We start from the raw sequence: 23,666 nt of genomic DNA, 5'->3' as shown, positions 1-23,666 counted from the left end.
GAAACATAAACTGAACCTTTAACACTCTACCAACCAAAAACAATCACTTTGTGAAATAATCATGATGGGTGATGGATAAATCTGTTACATTTTTATACATTAAAAAAATTATTTCTTATGAATTTTTTCATAAATAATGTTTTCTAAATTTGATAAAATATTAATTTACATTTTTTTTAAATGTTTTTCTTTGATAAATTGTAAAAAAAACATTTTTAAATTACAAAATGTCATAAATTATATTTTTCTAAATGTATAAAAAATATTTAAAATAATTATATCTTTATTAAATATGCTGACTAATTTGATAGTGCTTTCAACTATAAGTATGGTACTTTCAGTTCTGTTAAACACATTTTACCATGTTTAAATCCATTCCATAAATTCAGTGCGGTGCAGAAAAAATAATCCCTCAACCTGAACATAATCAAACACATTCAAGTCATGCATCTGAATGGACAGCTTGCGAATGTAAATGTGACTTGCAATATTAGCAGCAAAGGAAAGAATGAGAAGATGGAAGGAATGCTGGAAGGAAAGACCTCCGCTTTGATCACTGGCCCGTAGTAGCACCCGAATACGGATATGGCTCCACAACTTCCGAGGAATGCGGTTTCAAATACCTCCTTTGCTCTCTGGCTGTCTCAGATCCTCTCCTGCAAAATCACTTCTCTCTCTTGAGTCTCTTCAGACCCCTGCAGCTGTCCAAACAGTTCAAAGGAACATTCTATGGCTCCCTGCTGATATATTTAATTTAGCTAATGTACATTAATTTCTAAAGCCCTGTTTCATCCAATTAATCCACTGTGATCCACTATGCAGTGCTCTTAGTGCGCTGAAATTGACAAGAATTGCATGAACATCTAGACAGTTATATTTCTTCTTCCCTTCTCCCTATATACCAAATCTACTCAGCAACATATTTACTTAAATAAAGCATCATCTAAGGGACCGAATCACACAGAGCAATGCAACTATCAAATTAACTATTAAATCAAAATGTTGTGTAATGCACCCATGCAATATCATGACCTTTACTTTAAACTTATAATTCTGGGTTGCACTCAGACGGTAGCATAAGAAATGTTCATTTTGCAATTGCAATTGGTCTTGGATTGTTCCCAGCATTGGTTCTCAATCGGTTTGTTCCCTGATAGCATGTACATCACCCAGACATCTATTTGATGTGTGTTAACATCTAAAAGATTTATTTTTGAGGTTGTTTGCTCATCTGCAGTACGTTTATAAGACGTTTCCTCTCGGATGTCAATAAGACATACAGCAGATGTCTTTGAGATGTTGACAATTAAGAATGTTTATAAATCTGATATTTTTAAGATATTTAGCAGATGTTAATTAGAATGTGATGCTTTGATGAAACTCTCTTGAACAGACATCTCAGAGATGTACACAAAACAACTCAAAAACGGGTCTCAGGTCTGTTGTATTCTTGCATACAGCAAAGAAAAACAAAGCTAAATACAAATAATAAGATGCAATTTACCATTTAATTGTGCATCATTTCTTTTCCTTTTTTTTCTTTTTTCTTTTTTATCCCGTTTTTCTCCCCAATTTGGAATGCCCAATTCCCACTACTTAGTAGGTCCTCGTGCTGGCGCGGTTACTCACCTCAAGTCTCAGTTGTCTCCGCTTCTGAGACAGTCAATCCATGCATCTTTTCACGTGGCTCGCTGTGTATGACACCGTGGAGACTCACAGCATGTGGAGGCTCATGCTACTCTCCGTGATCCACGCACAACTTACCACGTGCCCCATTGAGAGCGAGAACCACTAATCGTGACCATGAGGAGGTTAACCCATGTGATTCTACTCTCCCTAGCAACTGGGCCAATTTGGATGCTTAGGAGACCTGACTGGAGTCACTCAGCACACCTTGGATTCGAACTCGCGACTCCAGGGGTGGTAGTAAGCATCAATACTCGCTGAGCTACCCAGGCCCTAACTGTGCATCATGAAGATAAAATAAATACATTTGCTTATGGACTTTTAAAAGAAAGAAAATGTTTCCCATATCTTTTGTTGTAGACGTCAAAGGCCGTGCATCCAATCAAACTCTAAATTGATCTGTCACTTGTTTGAAGCTAGCCAAATTAGGCAGATACCTGCATTGATAGCTTGCTTGACATGTCTTCATGCTCGAAAATCATGATCATAACTATGCAAAGTGCAAGAAAATATGACACAAACTAAATAACACGTGGGTTAAACATGGTTTGTGTCGAGTCCGAACACAGTGTGTTTGATGCTGTGAATTACTGGCTATACCGAGAGCATTGAAATACAAGAGACACTTAGAAAACAAACATTCAAACTACAAAGACAAGTGAAATAAAAAGTAAATTCGTCTATTTAGCCCATGTCATGTTAAATATATTCACATATTGTTGGACCTATGCAATTGAGGGTAATATACAAGCAGGGGCGTAGCAGACATTTTAAAAGTGGGGGGACACAGCTGTCAGTAGGTGGCTCGCACAGACCCAACACTTACAGTGCAGCATTAATAGTTTATAGTATATATTAATATATAAGTATGATATAAGTATTATATTGATATATACATATTATTTACTTTTAATATTTGTAGTATTTTAAAGATTCAAGTATTACAAAATAATTGCAAAATTAAATAAAGTGCATCTTGTGGAGCACTTGCTCCTTTTTCACACATGACAATAAAAGACTGAGCACAAGCTGGTCTTGAATAAATTATTTAATCAACTACAATAATGACAAATGTGCATGTGCACAATTTTATGTTTTACTCTGTGCATTGTGGGATTTAAATGTATCCAAGTGGCTCGAGTGTTTTGACTACGTTCACCAAAATTAGTTCAGATCCATTTAATGATTCGTTGACCATTTCTAGTGATGCCAGAGGGTGGTGACAAATGAGTGTCTTGTGGGAAATGAGTTAGTCACTGAATCAACAATCAAAAGAAAATGTTAATCCTTTAAAATGTGTGTCGACAGACCTAAAAAGAAACTTTAGTAGAGGTTTTAAGCATTTTTAGAACAAAGCAAATCTATCATTTCCCTACTGTTTGTGAGCTGCTGAGAAGGACTTTGATCAGAAGACAACAATAATAGTCTTATAATAATTATAATGAGTTTCAATAACGTCTGTACGTTTTCATGTATAAATAAGCGTGTCTACATATCAGTTCAATTCAGCAAAATGCTTAAGTGTTCTAAGATCACAGCAGATCTATCTTTTTTCCTACAGCTTGTCAACTGCACACCAGCATAGAGGTAAAAAACAGGAGCTGATATTAAAAATAGCTTTACATATTTAACACAGATCTAGTAATCTGCTTAAATGGAAAAACAAGCGATCAAACTATTACCTCACAAACATAATGTAAAAACTTAATGTAGACTCATGCGCTGATATAAACTCCACTTACAATGTGTGCTCAAAAGAATGACTGTCCTTTGTTTTTTTTCCGCAGTGCATTTCACGTAATGCTGCCAATCAAGAACAATATGCCGATAAATAACTCTCATTCGTGTGTTCCTCATCTCAAGATTATTCATTTCGATCAACATCAATGCTGATAAATAACAAAACGCAAAGAATGCTGTATAAAAATCCACCATTTGTACTCGGTATGGGTTTAGCTTTGGAAAAGTGCAGTGGACAAAAATCCGTCAACAACTTTGGGGGCGTGTTGAAGCGGGTTTCGCACAGGGCGCTATACAAGCTAGAACCGCCACTGCCCCTATGTTCCCTGCAGCTGCTACGCCCTTGTATACAAGTCAGTAAATGTTTGACTTCAAGGACATATTTGTTTACTTTTGTATGATAACCATTTGTTGCCAGTTTGTTGGGTCGCTAATAAAAGTCCAATGTAAAAATTAGGTCTGAACCACTTTGTTCGCAGTCATTTCAATAGAAGGTTTATTCCAATGTTTTCCATTTAATGGATGACATTGTTTGAAGTTAACTGAAAGTTGGTCGAGTTGCTACCCCACAAGTATTTATTAACAAATATGTTAAAAGAAGTTGCGTTTAAAATATTACACAAATGTTACCTTTGTAGAAGCATACTTTCACAAAACACTGAAAGTTTACTTTTTGTGGCAAAGAAGAGAGGATTGAACATCTTTTTTTGTGAGTGTGTTTATGTTAAAATCTTTTGGAATGAGTTGTGTACTCACCTCACAATTCACTTTTTCAATTATGACACAAACTTGGAGATTAACTCTATTTTTAATTTACTTTTTTTTTTTAATGCATAAATTTAAGTTTTTATCGAAGGTGCCGCTACTTTAAATTATTATTATTATTTTTTTTTTTAAGTGGATTCTTATTCTTATGTTACATCTATACTGATACAGGCACACACACACACACACACACACACACACACACACACAAAATAATAATAATGCTGATATGTCAACAATTATTATCTTTGTACAATCTCATTTAATTGTTTCTCTCTGGCTCTTGTTCTTTTATTTTTATTTTGTTTTTCTGTAATTGCTGCAATAATCTTTCATGTAAGATGTTATTGGTTTTAGTAAAAAAAAAAAAAAAGAAAGAAAAAAGGATCCTTAAGCAAAACCAGCTAAGAAGTGGATGTATGAAGTCAGTTCCCCTCAAGTTCACAGAAGTGTACTAGCAGAATAACCACATGTGTAAGTTTATCACATTAACTGTGAACTATTTAATGTCCCACTAATATTTTACTACCAGAAAGAGTTTAAAGGCATTTTTTGTCTTCATTTTGAACAGCATATCTATTGTTTTACAATTTTAAACCACCAACTTATTTATGTTAAATATTTTGCTTGAAGTGTACCTCGTTAAATAAATACCACTTGGTTTGGCATTTTGTATCTTAGCCTAATGCAAAGACAACATATACATTTTTAAGGATGGCTTGCGCAAATACTTTGTGCACAACTCAGTTGTTGCTTCAGAGTAACTTCACACTCGAGTCGCCTGTGGTTGTGAACGGGTTAAAGTAGCACCGCCCCTCCCGGAAATGACGCGAGCCAATCGCAGCGCCCTGTGTACGATGGCAGCGCTGACGTCAGCCGGCGTTGTGCGGGGATTGGAATGCTACTGTGTAACAATCGGAACGGGCTGACCGCTCGCAGATTAAAGCGCTGGAATGTTACATTGTATCATTGGCGTCGGAAAAGCGCTTTGAATGTTATACGAGGAATGGAACGACTCGTCTGTTTGTTATGTTTTTATTCTAGATAGAAAATTCTGCATGAGTACAAAGGCAGTCAAGCTCCGTGCGACAAGATTGTGGCATTGTCATCCAAAAATATGCGAGAATACGTGGATTTGACGGGATTTATCTGTTTTGGAAGTTTGTAATAGTGACCTTATGACCCACGCTCATGGGATGACATCTATCTCTAATCCATCACTGGAAATACTGGTTTAATAATCTACCTAACCTCTCTAAATGTTGGTGATTGTAAATTATCCAAGCTGGATTTCTTCTAAAGTAGTTTCTGATTTTTTTCATGGACATTAGGGTTCAGATCTCATCTGTTAGTGTTCAGATGCTTGTCTAATATGAAACCGGAGTCATACTGGAAAGGAGAGAGGTAGGTAGATCCATAAAAAAGGTGTTTAGGTGAAGTCGTCCACATGCACTGGATTTGGGATTGGAATCACAAGGTGGACGTTGCGAGCATCAGATCCTTGCAGGTTGGTGGAGGATGCTGCCCAGCTGGAGCTGAGAAGATCTTTGGATTCAAACATCTCCATCTGGATCGAAGGACACATGCAGGCCAAAAAACGCTATTTAATTCTCTTGTCGGCTGGTTTATGTCTCAGTCTGCTCTTCTACCTGCATGGACCAGCTTCCAGAAGGAGCCCAAACCGACGGGATGACCCGCATCCACACTGGCCCGACTTCTCAGACCCTTTACGAGCCTTCATACCCTGGGATCAGACCTCAACCGAGGACTATAATGTTCGGACATCTCCAAGACACAAGAGAGAAGATAACCCTGGAGTTATCAAGTGTGATATGGACTCCTGCTTTGATTTTGCCTTATGTAAGATGAATGGCTTCAAAGTTTACGTCTACCCTCAACAAAAGGGTGAGAAGATCTCAGAAAGCTACCAGAACATAATATCCTCCATCGAGAGCTCCAGGTTCTACACTTCTGACCCAGGACAGGCTTGTCTCTTTGTTCTGAACTTGGACACCCTGGATCGTGACCAGCTGTCCCCACAGTACATGCACAACCTCAGAACTAAGATCCAGAACCTGAGTCTGTGGAATAACGGGAGAAACCATCTCATCTTTAACCTTTACTCTGGAACGTGGCCGGATTACACTGAGGATTTGGGGTTTGACATTGGTCAGGCCATGTTGGCAAAAGCCAGCATTAGCACTGAGAACTTCAGACCCAACTTTGATATCTCCATCCCCTTGTTCTCCAAAGATCACCCCAGGACTGGAGGGTTAAGGGGGTATTTAAAGTACAACACCATCCCTCCTTTTCGGAAATATATGCTGGTTTTTAAAGGCAAGCGCTATTTGACTGGAATTGGATCAGATACTAGGAATGCACTTTACCATATCCATAATGCAGAAGATGTGGTGCTGCTCACTACATGCAAACATGGCAAAGACTGGCAGAGACATAAAGATGCTCGCTGCGACAAGGACAATGCTGAATATGACAGGTAAGTAGCCTAAACATTGGTCTTTTTTGGTCAGGTCATATTGCATAATCATGTTAAAAAGTTTTATAATAAATATTAAGCGATATAATGCTTAACAGTTCAGTAGTACATATAAGCGTGTAAAAGTATATAATAGTAGTTTTGGACACTTAAAAACTATGAATGGCATTGCATTAGATAACGCAATATCAAACCAAGTGGCATTTATTTGAACAAAAGGCATTTTTCAACCAATATATATAATCACAAAAATAACGTCCTTTTAGGTTTTGAATGATTAAACAATAGATATACTGTACAAAATGAAAGCTACATTTAAAAATGTGTGAATGCCTTTGCATTAGATAACAACATCTGCAAACAAATGCTACTCGAGCTTTTCTCAAAACTAGCTTCACTTTTCTGCAATTACTTTTAATCAACTTGTTTCAAGGTGATTTTAGTGGATGAATGTTCACACAAATGTCCAAGCAGAGTAACCACATGAATAGTTAATAAAATTTTCATAAAAAGTTTGACAAGTGTCTAAGTGTGAATTTTGAACTGTATATCGATTTAAAAAAAAAAAAAATTTTAGCATTTAAAACCTAACAAACTTCTGTTGGAGAAATGTAATGCTCGGAAAAAGTGTGTTTCTGCTAGAGGTCGAACGGTAGTGGATTTTGCTGATAACGATAACTAAGGTGGTGGAAAAGGCCGATAATCGATAAATCAGCCAATAGTTTTAAAAATGTATTTCTAGAATGTTACAAGATTTCTTAGTCTTGACAGGCACAGACATAGAGGTGACAAGAGTCTAAAATGAATAAAATCCCAGACGCAGTTTATTGTTCAACCAAAATCCTAATTATAACTAGAATATAAATATTTGGTGCATAATATGGGACTTTTAACTATAAACAAGCCCAAAACTAACAAATGTATTTCACCTGATGAAGTTTGATGAGGAATAAGTTTTATTATTATTTACAAGATATGAAGTTAGAGACACAATGGATGTGCTGAAAATTCGCAATTTTCGTGAGGATAAATTTTTTTATGAATATTGTCAATGATGGCAGATTTAGAAATAGCAAATCCCCCCACATGATTGATTTTATTTAAAATCTGCTGCCATACTGTACAGTCAAGCATTTCTAACTGTTGACTCATCTAGCACTGGCCACCAAGGATCATGAAGGAATAATAATTAAAAAGCTATCGGCAACTGTCGGCATAGATTTGGCTGATAACCGATAGTTTCAAAAAGCAACTATCGGCAACGATTAATCGGTAAAACCGATATATCGGTCTACTTCTAGCTAGTTTCTGCTGTCTTTACTCGCAATAAATGCTGCTTGGTTTAATATTTTCTATCTAATGCAATGACACTTACACATTTTTTACTAGTGATAGACCGATATATTGGCCCTCTAGATATTGGTATTGCATCGGCCATTAAAAAAACCCATATCAGTCGATCACTATTTTTTTACTATGACTTAAGTGTTCAAATACTTTATGGGGCCACAGTACGTAAAAATATGTGAATCCAAGATCAGAGATCTTTAACTATTTGAATGTACTGTAATAATCTGTTAAGCATTAACTAACAAATGTAATAATGTTATTTTAATGAAAATGAGTTGTTAGAATGTGTTACCAAAATGTATTTGCTGACAGCTTGGTTGGCAACAAATAGATACTGAAATTTGTTTTTGTGCTATAACTCTAAATGCACATTTGCAGCAAATATCAGTTAATTGCATGTTGGGATGCTTTCAGATTATGGAAACAAAACTAGTTGTTCCTAATGCAGTGTTTTTTTTTTTTTAACCCTAAGCTGATGCTTAACATTATAACATCAGTATCTAAGTATCATTTTAAATCCAGAGTGGAGTGCAGATGAAAATACTGCTTGGCTTCAATGTATTAGGGGTGCACGGTCAGTGAATAGGATGCAAAAGCTTTCTATGTGTGTGTAAGACAACACTGAACCCTCTTGGAATATCGATAGCACATGATCAGAATATATTGCAAGTGCCTAGAAGTGTTTGTTTATGGTTTTGTGTCTCACTTTCAATATCGATGTCATCATTTTCATATATTGTTCTGAATTTGGTCGCAATAAAAATTGTTTAAAGTAATTTGTGCAGTTGTATTTAAAACTGGTGTGTAATTTTAAAATAAAGTGGCACCAAATAGAATTGCAAAATGGATTTTCAAACAAACTTCTGGACAGGTTAGGAACAACATGAGGGTGAATAAATGATGACAGAATTTTCATTTTTAGGTTAATTTTCCCTTCAGCTTTAAAAACTTTTTAGGGTCCATTTTGGCCTTTTGATCAGAGACCTGTGTTAAGAAATCAAACGTTTGCATCCTCATTACTTTGCCTTTAACAGTGTTGAATAAACAGTCCTCTCCATGTGTGTTGCAGGGGCCTCGGGCCCCATTTTCCTGCTGTGTTTTTTTTTTTTTCCTGGTGACTCGGCTCTCAGTGAGACGGTGCCGGGGGGCTCTCTGACAGATTAGTGGAAACAATGTCTCTGGTGCCAGTGGGGGGGAAAGCAGCCTTCCCTCTGTTTGAACAGTGATTTCCCAGAGCCCCACTCCATCACCCGTGAATGCCTGTGTCTTATGAAAAAGCTCACATGCCACTCACCACAGTTAATGAGACAGATCATAGTCCCACCCCAAACTCACGCCATTGGTTGAGTGAAAGTTGCTGTGTCTGGCTTATTTGGTTGCTTAAACCAACAGAGCTCCGATTTGAAAGTGCCACAGTGTTTATGACTTTGGGGATAATCAACCTATACATTTCTTACTTATTTGTTTTCTTTCCATATAAAGTTAGCTTAGAAAAAAGTATTTTAACATTGAAAAATGACACATTTCACCCAGAAGTCCTTATTAGCTGCGTTTCCACTATCGGGCCAAATGAGGACGTGCTAGTGCGTGCCAGTTACGTTCGCATTGTCACATCCAGGGCTTCATCAGGGCTTCATTTCTCGGGGCCTATAGCCTTTGGCCCGCCGATTACCCTTGGGCCAAACAAGGCCAACTGGGGAATGAGGCGGGTTCAGTGTCAAAGGCGGAGTTTTTGTGAACGTCCCAGGTTGTGTATCCAGCGCACAGCGGTACAGGTTCAAGATAAAAATAAACAATGCAGGCACAGTACAAATCCATTAAAACGTCCAATGGACAAAGTGGTGCCCAAAGAAATTATTTCCATAGTCCGGTGAACTTTCATAGACGGTGTGCTGGGACTTCGTCCTGCTGTTAGTGTAGAGACCACTCGGGACACCATGGCAGTTACAGTCGGTGAGTTGTCAACGCTAACTTATCTTGCTGTTTACATTTGAAATAAACTTGATATTCTAGATAACTAGATAACATGACACTTCAGCATGAGCTTCCCTCTTGCTTGTGAAATGGGCAGGGTGTGTCAAGTTGGCACCGCAGTGCCTTATTAAGGGTGGGTTTTTGGGCAATGCTGCGGAGTTTTTGGCCCGATGGTGGGAAACACAGATCGATTGTGGTCTTGCGGCTTGAGGTCCGAGGCTATTGGCCCTGGCTGGCCAGTTGATAGCCCTGGCTCGCACTGGCCTGATAGTGGAAAAGCGGCTATTGACTTAATTAGCTTTGATCACAACACTTAAACGGCCCTTAACATCCCTAGACCTTTTAAACATTTTAAAACCCAATTTTTAGACAGTTTTTCATGCTTTCATGCATTGAAGCTCTCGGTATGGGCCATTTTCCTTGAAGTGCTGTATGACAACTTTGAAAAATGCATGGTATTTTTCCATTGGAGGCGGATGTTCATTCTGTTCTCATTTGCCACGGTAGCCATCGGCCTTCTCGCCTGCTTGCGCTCTGCAAGGATGGACGCTAGAGTTGTTAAACATCACCGTTCTTGTGAATGTGAAATGCTGATGGCTGTGGCACTGAATAACTGATCAGATGTGTTTTATTCATGTTATGTTTTTTTTTTTGTTTTTTTACTTGGAAATTACTCGGTGCCCATGTATTATTCATGCGTGCAGGAATATCATCCACATCATTTCACTCCAGCATTCCAGATTTACTCATGAAAGATTATGGAACAAAGTGATTAGCTTAAAATGAACCCTTTAAATGGTTGGAAAATGTTGATTTTTTTTTTTTTTTTTTTTTTTAAAGGTATTTTCTTTCAATTATGGCTTGCAAACTCTTATGCTTAAAGCTGATGTGTTTAAGTTTTTCTTAAACTTAAAAGAAATTATTTCTTAAAATGCAGTCAACTATAAGTACGTTGTCTTCCATGGGCTGTCTTGTATGTTTAGACCGATTGTTATAATCTAATTGGTGAGTGCTCTTCTTTACTAAGCAAAGTCAGACACTGGTTGATAACGATGCCTGTTTACATAACCCTGGATTTACACTGGTGCCCTGCTAACACAGCTAATCATCTTAAATGAAACCCAGTCCTTTTTTAGAATGCTTCTTAATTGGGGCTCTGAGGAAGCGGCTTCTACTGAGGAAGTGGCAAGACAGCTGAAGCTCACTTGCAGTTTTTATTAATGATAGATCAGTGTATCGGCCAGACTCATTAATTTGGCATATCATTTTTGCATCATATCCGCTACATCTGGACAGACCAGGGACATATGCAAGGATCCTTTTTGTGGACTTCAGTTCGGCTTTCAACACCATCATCCCAGCTATACTCTGGACTAAATTACACCAACTCTCTGTTCCCACGTCTATCTGTCAGTGGATTACCAGTTTTCTGACAGACAGGCAGCAGCTTGTGAGACAGGGGAAATTCACTTCCAGCACCTGTACAATCAGCACTGGGGCCCCCAGGGATGTGTGCTCTCCCCACTACTCTTCTCCCTGTATACAAATGACTGCACTGCCAAAGACACCTCTGTCAAGCTCCTGAAGTTTGCAGACGACACCACTGTATCGGCCTCATCCAAGATGATGATGAGTCTGTGTACAGAAGGGAGGTTAAACAGCTGGCTGTCTGGTGCAGTCAAAACAACCTTGAGCTGAACACGCTCAAAACGGTGGAAATGATTGTGGACTTTAGGAGGAATCCCCCAACACTGACCCCCCTCACCATTCTAAACAGCACTGTGGCAGCAGTGGAGTCATTCTGTTTCCTGGGCACTACCATTTCACAGGACCTGAAGTGGGAGACCCACATTGACTCCATTGCGAAAAAGGCCCAGCAGAGGTTGTACTTCCTTCGCCAGTTGAGGAAGTTCAACCTGCCACAGGCACTGCTGATACAGTTTTACTCAGCAGTCATTGAGTCTGTCCTCTGCACTTCTGTAACTGTCTGGTTTGGTTCAGCTTCGAAATCAGACATCAGAAGACTACAAAGGACAGTTCGGGGAGTTGGGGAGTAACGGAATACATGTAACGGGAATACGTATTTAAAATACAAAATATAAGTAACTGTATTCCACTACAGTTTAAATAATTGGTAATTAGAATACAGTTACATTCAAAAAGTATTTTGATTACTGAAGAGATTACTTTGCATTTTATTGTCATTTGTTTCATTTAATATTTAGTCCTTTCAGATGGAAAACATTTATACATATAAATGATGCGATCCAAAGTGCATTTGAACAGCGGTGAAACACTTTCTTATGATGTGTTACATTCATACGAGCAGACAGAGAAGTAAGTTTGGAGCAGAAGAAATAGAAATAAACTTTGTGTAAATTGTCAACTTTATGCTAAGCTAAAATGCTATTTCTAGCCATTTTACATGCACGTACCAGGCACGATCATATTTTTTTATCAAGTAAATTTACATTGGATCATAATTTCTTTTTTTCTAGTAAGACTTTTGATATTAGGGCAAAAATCGTATTCTTGATAATAATGTTTTGTATTGTTTTCCTGTAAAAATATCTAAAAATCCTTAAAACAAGATCAATTTGATTAATCTTGTTTTAGAAACAACACTGCATAAGATATTTAGGTTTTTCAGAGAATGTATTTTTAACATGTGTATTTTGTCTTACCGTACTGGCAGAGTTTTTATAGTCAAAACAAGTGAAAAAAATCTACCAGTGCTGAAGAAGTAATCCAAAGTATTTACAATACATTACTGACCTCGAGTAATCTAACGGAATACATTACAAATTACATTTTACAGCATGTATTCTGTAATCTGTAGTGGAATACATTTCAAAAGTAACCCTCCCAAGTTTTCATACCCTGGCAGAAATTGTGAAATTTTGGCATTGATTTTGAAAATATGACTGATCATGCAAAAAAAAACTGTCTTTTATTTCAGGATGGTGATTATATGAAGCCATTTATTATCACATAGTTGTTTGGCCCCTTTTTAAATCATAATGATAACAGAAATCACCCAAATGGCCCTGATCAAAAGTTTACATACCCTTGAATGTTTGGCCTTGTTACAGGCACACAAGGTGACACACACAGGTTTAAATGGTAATTAAAGGTTAATTTCCCACACCTGTGGCTTTTTCAATTGAAATTAGTGTCTGTGTATAAATAGCCAATGAGTTTGTTTGCTCTCACAAGGATGCACTGAGTCATGGGGAGCAGAAAAGAACTGTCAAAAGACCTGCGTAACAAGGTAATGGAACAGGTTATAAAAACATATCCAAAGCCTTGAAAATGCTTCTTGAGGTGGTGGCTCAGCGGTTAAAGCTCTGTGTTACTGATCAAAAGGTTGGGGGTTCAAGCCCCAACACTGCCAAGATGCCACTGTTGGCATGTATATACAGCAGTACAATTCAGCAATATATCAGCCATAAGCAAACATGTTCTCAATATATCAGTATCAAGATCAGGCATTTAAACACTCATATTAGTGTACCACTAGTTTTTAGCAAGTCTAGTTGGATGGTGCAACTTATTTTTTTTATTTAAATATTTATAACAATAGTACATTTTTTGGTGAATACTCATTCAAACCAAATAGTAATTTTTAATTGTTTGCCATGTTCAACAGTTAGCTCATGCCCTTGTAAATGAAGCGCAGTGTGTACTGAATCGCACCGGACAGTGCCGTCTGTGGTTAAATAAGGTGGAAATGATCCTCTGCCCTTTTTTCCACTATCTATTATGTGGCAAATCCAGCCTTTCTCTGTCACCAAAAACAAGGAAGTCGCGATTGTCTGGATTCAGTGACTGTAAATGGCAGCCGTGCAAAATGCCACAGGTCTGTCCCTCATGGTGCTGTTGAGATTTGAATAATTTGTTTTGACATGGTTACACAGGCTTGAACAATTGCAAATTCTGCACATTAAATTTCATTTATTTTCTTTGTATTGTAAGACTATTGAAGAATTCCATGAACTATTCCTTTAAGATTTCAGCTTGCAACATTGAGCATTTATCAATTGACTTATGAATATTCAATGGTTAAAAACTGTTGAATATAACATCTTTGATTTAATATAAACAGACAAATTATTCACATTTGATTCACATTCAGAATTTCTCTCAGAGGATTTCTGGCTTTTCCAGCTTTTTCCTGTATTATTTTATCAGATTTGACGACTTTTGCTTCTTTAAAAGTTGCAGTTGTAATTATGTACTTGGGCTCTGCAAAAGATTTAATAAGACACTTCAGCAAGACAGCAGACTGTTCACAAATCAACGAATGTTCCAGTCCTGCTTCAGTGCTCAATTACGGTGGGAGTTTCACACAAGCTCTGGAGATTGCAGTATAATGGGACTTGAATAAATTTGAGTGCGAGCATTGAGCTTCTGATAATAATGCTAAAACATTCCATGTGATTATTAGAAACACTGTTGATAACGTTGCCGACTTTACCTAGCAATTTCAAAACCTAGCAGCCATATATTCATATCGTGATTATCAAAATAGTGGAGAAATCTCAAATTAGGCTATGCGCTCAATTAGTGGAGCGCGTTGTTTAGCTCATTTCGGTTTTGCAGGTGAGCAGCTTTTATATTATGCTGTCAGTCATGGATGAAGTTGATTTGGATTTCTGTTTGAAGCATGAGCAAAAGCCTTGTGTTTAGAAATTCCCATAAGATCTTTTTTACTCATAAGAAGCTTTTGATTTATTTCATTCATTAGCAGCTTCAGATTGTTTCATACGATAGGCTGATCTTTGAAGCCTATAGGACTTTGTGTTTGATTAAATCACTTATTCTGTAAATAACTATGACTAGAACTTTTTTATGCTGGTTATAAGTTGCCTTGAGTCTTATTGTTGACTATTATTATTTCTAAAGCCATTGCTGATTGATGCATGGCTTTAGAAACGCCAAGGTTATCGATTCGTTTTCCAGGAATGGACATACTGATAAAATGTAGGTCTATTCCTTGAATAAGTCACTTTGGACAGAAGTGTGTGCCAAATGCATAAATGTAATGTAAACCACCCACAACACACTAGCATTGTGGTGATGAGTAATGCATGGGCAAGTGCCTCTTAGATTTTCTTCAGACGCATTAGTTTTGTATTTATGTTTTTCAGTTGCAGTTGAAGGACTTGGTCAATGATTAATATTGTAGACGAGGCTCAATTTGTGTCTTGTTTCGCACTGCGTGCAAAGCTAATGATGTTACAGGGTTCCACGGTAACATGAGCATAGTATTCGCAGGGCGATGTGACATTTTGTGTGCAGCTAATGTTTCATTCGGAAGTAATGATAGTTTAGAAGTGCTTTGCACCATGTATGTGGAAACCAGATTGGAAAGCCATTTAGATGTGTGGGAAAACACACTGAGACACTTCCAGTAAAAAAAAAAAAAGGCATGAACCAGGCTGTTCGAAGTGACACTGATGGACATATCGAATTTAGATGCCTCTGTAAAAACAACTTGTTTTTGACACAAGATTTGAGGTTTAAGTCTGTAGCACAAATGGAGGTCAGATGCATTTTAGCGAATCAGTTCGTTCTGAAGGTTCATGTGAGTAAACCAGTTAAACAAACAGATTTACAACCAAATCATCGCTCAATATTGTTGCCATAATTCATCGTGTGGTATTTGCGTTTCATTTTGTCATAAAATCATTTTCACTGTTTTCAAAGTATTTGGTTATATAGTTTGCACCATGTACCGTGAAGTTATTGTCCCAAAATTATTGTAAATAACAGTTTTGTTTAGGACTTCAGTAACAATATTGTTCCCAATATTAATAACAAATCATCGCTCAAAAATGTTGCCAAAAGTCCTCATTTATGTTTAATTTTTCTCCCCAATGTGGAATGCCCAATTCCCATAGTCTTCTTGGTGGCGTAGTGAGTCGCCTCAATCCGGGTGGCGCAGGACGAATCTCAGTTGCCTCCGCATCTGAGACCGTCAGTCCACGCATCTTATCACGTGGCTTGTTGAGCGCGTTATCGCGGAGGCGTAGCGCGTGTTGAGGCCCATGCTATTCTCCGCGGCATCCACGCACAACTCTCCACGCGCCCCACCGAGAGCGAGAACCACATTATAGCGACCACGAGGAGGTTACCCCATGTGACTCTACCCTCCATAGCAACCGGGCCAATTTGGTTGCTTAGGAGACCTGGCTGGAGTCACTCAGCATGCCCTGGATTCGAACTCACGACTCCAGGGGTGGTAGTCAGCGTCAATACTCGCTGAGCTACCCAGGCCCCCCTATGTTTCATTTTTGACGTAAAATAGTTTTTACTTTGTCTGATGTATTTGGTTATATAGGCTATGTCCACATTAATTCGGATGAATTTGAAAATGCCATTTTCGTTTTTGGAATGCTCTCTATCCACACTGCCGTTTTCAATCATTTCCAAAAGTTGCTCGTCCACACTGAAATGTCTGAAAACACTTAAATCTACTTACAAGTGTAAGAAGCACTCTTACAAAAATCGAGAGTAAATGGCTAATTTTCTGCAAACTTGCTGCAAATTCGTCACTGATTTGTTCACATGCAATTTAATTTTGCTGCAAACTTGCGGCAAATTGTCCATTGTTTCCAAAGGTTTGCTGCAGGTTCACCGTTAGCGGTGAGGAGCTACAAACGTCTGAGAAACGTGTGGCGAATCACAAACTCATTTGCATGTGAATATAATGACGGGCAAGTTTGTTGCTAGTTTGCCAGTACTCTAGATTTTTTGTAAGGGCGTGGCCCTGTGTCATTTCCATGTACGGTCTAAAACGCAAATGTCCTCGTCTTCCACCGTCTAACTGCAATTCCGAGTGAACTTCCCGTCACCTTTGAAGGAGTGCAGTGTGATACAATCACTACAAAACCTTTTCTGTCTAAAGTTATAGCCAATTTTACAACTTCATTACCATGACAATGTAATGTCAACAAACCCTTAAAACGACTGTAAAAATTACAATTTAAACAACTTTACAGCAAAATAATACACAAGTTTTAACAGAAGAATTAATGCAAGGTGTTTTATAAAATTATACGTTTCAGATGTATGTGTTTAAACCCTCCAAAAATTGTTGTATGGGCCTCTCTAGGAGTGCACATTGGCCACAGATCTAAATCGGCCAGTCTTCATCTTCAGTTTATGATCGGCCGATCATGCCTAGAATCAGGGCCAATCTTTTTTGCAGCATGCAGGGAATCACACATACACTGCTCCTCTAATGAATGAGCGCTTTCTCAGCCCTTGATACATGACAGTGTGGCCTTTGGAGGGTGAATTGTTGGCAATTCTAAGTATTCACGAATTTAAACTTTCAGACATGCTGTTATTCAGATGAGTATGCAGGTTTTTAAAAATGTGTAAGAATTACACGTGTATGAATATATAGTTGACCATTTTCTGGAGTCATAACGGTAGTAATTCTGACTTGCGGCACTGTGAGCACAGAGAGGATAAAGAGACTGCAAACATGTATAAAAACAAATTAACATGCATATACAAATCTGAGTACACGTGATGTAACGTGAGTCGTGACAATCAGACGTTGGGTTGAGCGATAGACTGTTGAGCGATCATGAGCACTTTTAGCTTGACTCCCTTTAATATGCTCACTCGCGGTGTCAATCAAACATGTGTGCTCTCAGTATCTCATCAGTCACTCATCTCAGCACTATTCTGTGAGGATCCCAATTTAAAACAGATTAATGTTGGTCATATTACCATTAATCACAGCAATTACATTTTAACCATAACGGCACCGCGTTGTCACGCATTGGCTTAATGATTAGTGATTTGTGTTACAGCAAAACGCCAAAGACAGTAAACAAATCATAGATATTAATGATTATGTCCCAATATTAATTATAATGTAAACTATATTGTTCCCATCTCAGTATTACTCTTGTACAAACTGTACAAAATCAGTTGGCCTGAGTCATAAAAAAAAAATCGGTTCAAAAGAACAATTTGTTCGCAAATCAGGCAACACTTTTACATGCCCATGTTTCATACTTAGTGTTAGGGGTTTGTTCAAATCCTTTGTCTTAAGTATGAGCAATAGTTATAGTGACGCTTGCCTTAGCAAACACCACTGCTGATTCTTTGAGGCCTCCTTATGTTTACATTGGAAGGCTTTCGAGAGTCAGATGTTCATCCATGGAATTGATAACGGGTAAACTCTAGGATGTTGTACGGTCAAACAAGGCACATGTTGAAATGGCTGATGTCATCAAAATTTATATAGATGAAATGTTATCTGTGTGTACAAACAGTGTCACTTTTGAGCGCCAGCAGAGCGTAATGCTAATGACACAAATGATGGGAAACTACAGTGGATGTTTGTGTAAATTCAGTGTAAACATTAACTGAAAGATTATTTCAAAGGTTGTAGGTTCAAACCCTGACACCATTGTGCAATTGGGTCCAAGAGTAACATCCAAGTATTGTAAGTGTTGACATTATTCATGGTTGTGCTATCTTTTGATTTTTAATGGGAATGACAACGAGGCTGTGAAGGATATACATACTCTCTTCAATGGCACAGTATAAAGCTGTAAAAAGCTCCTAGATCACATCTGATTTTCCACAACTCATGTTGTATGGAGTTTTTTTGTATACTGAATGCTCTTGGAATGATGTTTGTTCAATGTTTTATCTGTGGAATGACCCAAAAACACTTTAAACTGCAGTACAACCCATTGAAGAGAGTGTCCGTCTATCCCTCACAGCCTCGTTGTCATTCCCGTCAAAAATCAAAGGTGGCGCTGCTGTGAATAAGGTCTATACTGTAGCTTGCTCTGGATAAGAAAACATCTAATGAATGAAAAACAACAATAACCAGTTGGTGTCTTATTTGTTCCTCATGTTGTTTTGCGTGTCATTTGCTTTATACCTTTGCCTACAGTAAGCGGTCTCTGTAATGAGTGGGCTAGAGCAAACGTGTTGCTTTGCGTCTCACTGTGGCTAAGCCAGAGACTAAACGGCTCTATAAATACATCTCGTAGAGCGACGTCAGGCTGTCTGCACATCATATAGCTAGTTTGTGTTTTCCTCATATCATATGGCTCTGCTTCTTAATAAGAAGTGTAACGTGAGCTTTACGGTTAGCATTTGATCCCATCTGGCCACAGCAGATAGTCTCTCGCATCTCGCTAGCTGGGAAATGAGAGCGGTGGCTGGTGCTTGTGTTTGGGATTTTGCGCTAGATTTAGCACCATAGTCAAAACATTGTGGAAATACATTGGTCTTCTGAAAGCCAAGGAGGCTTTTGTATTTGAATTTACCTAATTGTATTATTTGCAATAATTTGGGCCAGTTAACAGGTGTCAAATATAAATGTTGATTTCTTGCTGGATGGCGTTATCTAAGTGGCTATATGTCGAGATGGCTATCTAGCTTGCCTTTTTTCCCCCAAACTAGCTATTTATCTAGCTATCTGGCTAGCTAGCTAGATTGCTAACTCTTCTTTCTTTCGTTCATTTTTTCTTTCGCTCTTTGCTTGCTTGCTTTTGTTCTTTCATCCTTTCGTTCTTTTCTCTTTCTTTAGTTCTATTTGTCTTTCTGCTAACCAGCTGTCTGTCTGTCCATTTTTCTTTTTCATTCTTTTCTCTATTTCATTCTCTCATTTTTCTCTTTCTTTTGTTTTCTCTTTCATTCGTGATTTATTTCGTTCTTTTCTCTCTTGTGTTTTTGCTTTCTTTCCTCCTTTTGTTCTTTCATCCTTTTGTTATTTTCTCTTTCTTTAGTTCTTTCATTCTTTTCTCTTTTGCATTCTTTTCTCTTTCGTTTGTTCTTTTTTTTTCTTTAGTTCTTTTCTCTCTTCCGTTCTTTTTGCTTTCTTTTGTTCTTTCATCCATTCGCTCTTCTCTTTCTTTAGTTCTTCTTTTTTCTGCCTGTCTTTCTTTCTGCTAGACAGCTAGCTGTCTGTACATTTTTTTCTTTTCTTTTTTTCATTTTCTGTTTCTTTAGTTATTTTGTTCTTTCCTCTTTTGTTCGTTCTTTCTTTTGTTCTTTTCTCTTCCTTTCTTTCTTTCCTTCTTTCCTTTTTGTGTCCAGTGACGGCACAGCTGTTTTTTAATTTCAAACTTTACGTAGGAAGCCTGACAAGGTCATAGAGTCAGCAAAACGTTGTCCTGTCACCTGGTTTTTTGAAATATGATGTTTCTTTTGGGTTGTGATTGATGTGGTTATACTTTTAAGTTTGTGAAGTGTTCATATGGTGTTTTGAAGGGTAATATTAGTCAACATGTCTAATTACAAATTATACAGATGTTTGCCAATAAAACTTATTTTTCCTTGCCACATTAATTGTGCGGCCTTTCCCTCTCGGCTGCAGTCTGTTTACGTTGGTTAACAACATCTACATTATTGATGAGACTTTCGTTCTTTCATTCTTTCATTTTCTCTTTCTTTAGTTCTTTCTTTTGTTCTTTTCTCTATTTCATTCTTTTCGCTTTCATTGTTTTCACTTTCGTTCTTTTGTTCTTTCATCCTTTTCTCCTTCTTTAGTTTTTTCTTGGTGTCTTTCTCTTCTTTCTTTCTAGCCAGCTAGCTGTCTGTCTCTTTCTTTCTTTTCATGCACAGCTGTTTTTTAATTTCAAACTTTACGTAGGAAGTCTGACAAGGTCATAGAGTCAGCAAAATTTTGTCCTGTCACCTGGTTTTTTGAAATATGATGTTTGTTTTGGGTTGTGATTGATGTGGTTATACTCTTAAGTTTGTGAAGTGTTCATATGGTGTTTTGAAGGGTAATATTAGTCAACATGTCTAATTATAGGTTATATAGATGTTTGCCAGTAAAACGTATTTTTCCTTGCCACATTAATTGTGCGGCCTTTCCCTCTCGGCTGCAGTCTGTTTACGTTGGTTAGCAAGATCTACATTATTGATGAGACTTTTTTTTTTTTTTTTTTTGGCTTTCTTTTGTTCTTTCATCCTTTCTTTTGTTATTTTCTTTCTTTAGTTCTTTCTTTCTTTCTGCCAGCCAGCTAGCTGTCTGTCCATTTTTTTTTTCTTTTTGTTCTTTCATCTTGTATTTCTTTCATTATTAGATCTTGCTTTCATTCTTTTCTCTTTCTATAGTTCTTTCTGTCTTTTCTTTCTTTCTGCAAGACAGCTAGCTGTCTGTGCATTTTTCTTTCTTTTCTATTTCTTTCATTCTCTTTCATTTTCTATTTCTTTAGTTATTTAGTTATTTTCTCTTTCGTTCATTCTTTCTTTCATTCCAGCTGTCTGTCTGTCCATTTCTTTCTTTCTTTCTTTCTTTCTTTCTTTCTTTCTTCTTTCCTTTTTGTGTCCAGTGATGGCACAGCTGTTTTTTAATTTCAAACTTTACGTAGGAAGCCTGACAAGGTCATAGAGTCAGCAAAACATTGTCCTGTCACCTGGTTTTTTGAAATATGATGTTTGTTTTGGGTTGTGATTGATGTGGTTATACTTTTAAGTTTGTGAAGTGTTCACATGGTGTTTTGAAGGGTAATATTAGTCAACATGTCTAATTACAAGTTATACAGATGTTTGCCAATAAAACTTATTTTTCATTCATATCAATTATATATTTTTTTTCTCTCTTCCTTGGAAGTGTTTTGAGGTACCGAAAATTTCAAAGCTCTGGGCATTTATTTAGGGTTGCAAAGTTTCACCAATAAGTGGAAGTTTTGCATTGACAACACAATGCCTAGTGTTGCATTTTTGCTACGCTTAGAACAATTGTCTCAAATTTATAAAAGTTGATATTTTGGAGGGACGTAATTTTTTTTTTAAATCAGTAAAGTTAAGAATTAAGAAAACAATATTACAGGTCAAATTCTTACTTGGAAAAATGCTAAATTTGTACCTAAAGTGTTAGCAATTGTGTCAACTAGCCGTGATCTTTTTGTGTAACTTTCAAAAATTTGATATTTTATTGCCTTCAACAGATGTTGCAATTCTGCAACACTCGGTCTCTGAGAGCAAAATTGTATATCATAATATTCTAATATTTTGTTGATAAGGATAAAATATCTTGATGTACACTTTTAAATATTGATAAACTACTAAATTAAAAATAATGAAAGGTAATTCAGAAGTGTGTAATTTCTGTATCACTGTTGGTACCCAACAGAACTGCAAAAATAACCTTGATTTGTATGTTTTCTCAAGAAAATGTGAGTGGTTTGCCTGTTGCATTGCAATGTGAAGTGCGGTCTGACATACAGAATGCAATGATGCACAAAATCAACACAAGTGTTTGCATTCACATAGTTGCATAAGAGTATATTTCGGCCAAAGGTTCTGAAGCCCAGAGCTCTATTCACAATCTCTTTTGCATAGGGCTCCTACGTTTGTGATTCATTGCGAAGGAGGCCACGTCTGATCACATTTCCCCTGCAGCCAAACACTCAGGAATGCAGAGAAACTATCGAGAGGGGTCAAATCATAACTCAAGACTCACCTGTGGCATCACAAGCCTTTTGAAATACTTATGGCCATAAAGTGACACTTCTGTAAGATGTCTGACCTTACTAATGTCAATCAACCTCATGCATTATTTATGAGTTTTCTTCTTATGAAGTAGAGTAAATCCATTTGAATATTCACAGCTTTGCACCGTGTTTTAATGTCAGCTGAATCAACGTTTTCTTTATGCATGCGTGGGTGGATAAACGGATGATTGGTGGACAAGCAGAACCTTAAAAAACATACTCTCGGCTCTGGCTAATGGGCTTCTATTGTGTCCATCCATGCACATAAATGAAGAGAACAGGATGAAGTGTTTGTCAGCTGCGCAACACTACTCGGTGGTCATGCATTCATGTGTTGTTTTTTTTTTTTGACACTTTTGAAAATATTTTTAACAAATTCAGACCATGCTCTGTGTCTACGTTTTTTGTTTACATTATGTTTTAAGATTATATTGTTCTATTCACATCTTTTTAGAATTAGAGTTTCATTATGAATAAATGTTATGGCAAATAAAATATACATTTGTGAGGTTAATTTGCCATTTTTAAATTTTTGGATGAACTTTTCTTATAACCTTGGTTTCATAAAATACTGCTTTACCTGATTTGTTTATCAAAGCATATGTTTTTGATGAAAATTAAGCTTAAAAATCTATATTTTCTTGTCCATCACAGTTACCATAGACTTTGTCAGTTTGAACCAGTCTGGCCATTCTCCGTTGACCAAGGCATTTCCATCCACAGAACTGACGCTCACTGGATGTTTTTTGTTTTTGGCACCATTCGGAGTAAATTCTAGAGACTGTTGTGTGTGAAAATCCCAGGAGATCAGCAGTTACAGAAATACTCAAACCAGCCCGTCTGGCACCAACAATCATGCATGTGATTATCTAATCAGCCAATCGTGGGGCAGCAGTGCAGTTAATAAAATCATGCAGATGCGGGTCAGGAGCTTCAGTTAATGTTCACATCAACCATCAGAATGGGGAAAAAATTAGATTTCAGTGATTTGGACCGTGGCATGATTGTTGGTGCCAGATGGGCTGGTTTGAGTATTTCTGTAACTGCTGATCTCCTGGGATTTTCACACACAACAGTCTCTAGAATTTACTCCGAATGGTGCCAAAATAAAGAAACATGCAGTGACATGGACGGAAATGCCTTGTTGATGAGAGAGGTCAACAGAG

The 23,666-nt window shown here is 37.4% G+C and overlaps 1 protein-coding gene across 1 annotated transcript in view; it reads left to right on the top strand.

The window, feature by feature from the left end:
• The first annotated feature begins 5,090 nt into the window (after positions 1-5,090).
• The window catches only part of ext1a (exostosin glycosyltransferase 1a), an 84,656-nt gene continuing 66,080 nt past the window's right edge, over positions 5,091-23,666 (top strand). The window contains exon 1 of the mRNA XM_051721109.1: positions 5,091-6,688. Within this exon, the coding sequence (XP_051577069.1) occupies positions 5,775-6,688 (914 nt within the window). The 5' untranslated portion in view covers positions 5,091-5,774. The remainder of the gene's footprint in view (positions 6,689-23,666) is intronic.

The sequence above is a fragment of the Myxocyprinus asiaticus genome, chromosome 16 (genome assembly GCF_019703515.2).
Source record: "Myxocyprinus asiaticus isolate MX2 ecotype Aquarium Trade chromosome 16, UBuf_Myxa_2, whole genome shotgun sequence".
NCBI classification, from domain to species: domain Eukaryota; kingdom Metazoa; phylum Chordata; class Actinopteri; order Cypriniformes; family Catostomidae; genus Myxocyprinus; species Myxocyprinus asiaticus.
Note: the sequence above shows the minus strand (reverse complement) of the source record. Positions and strands in the feature narration are given on the sequence as shown.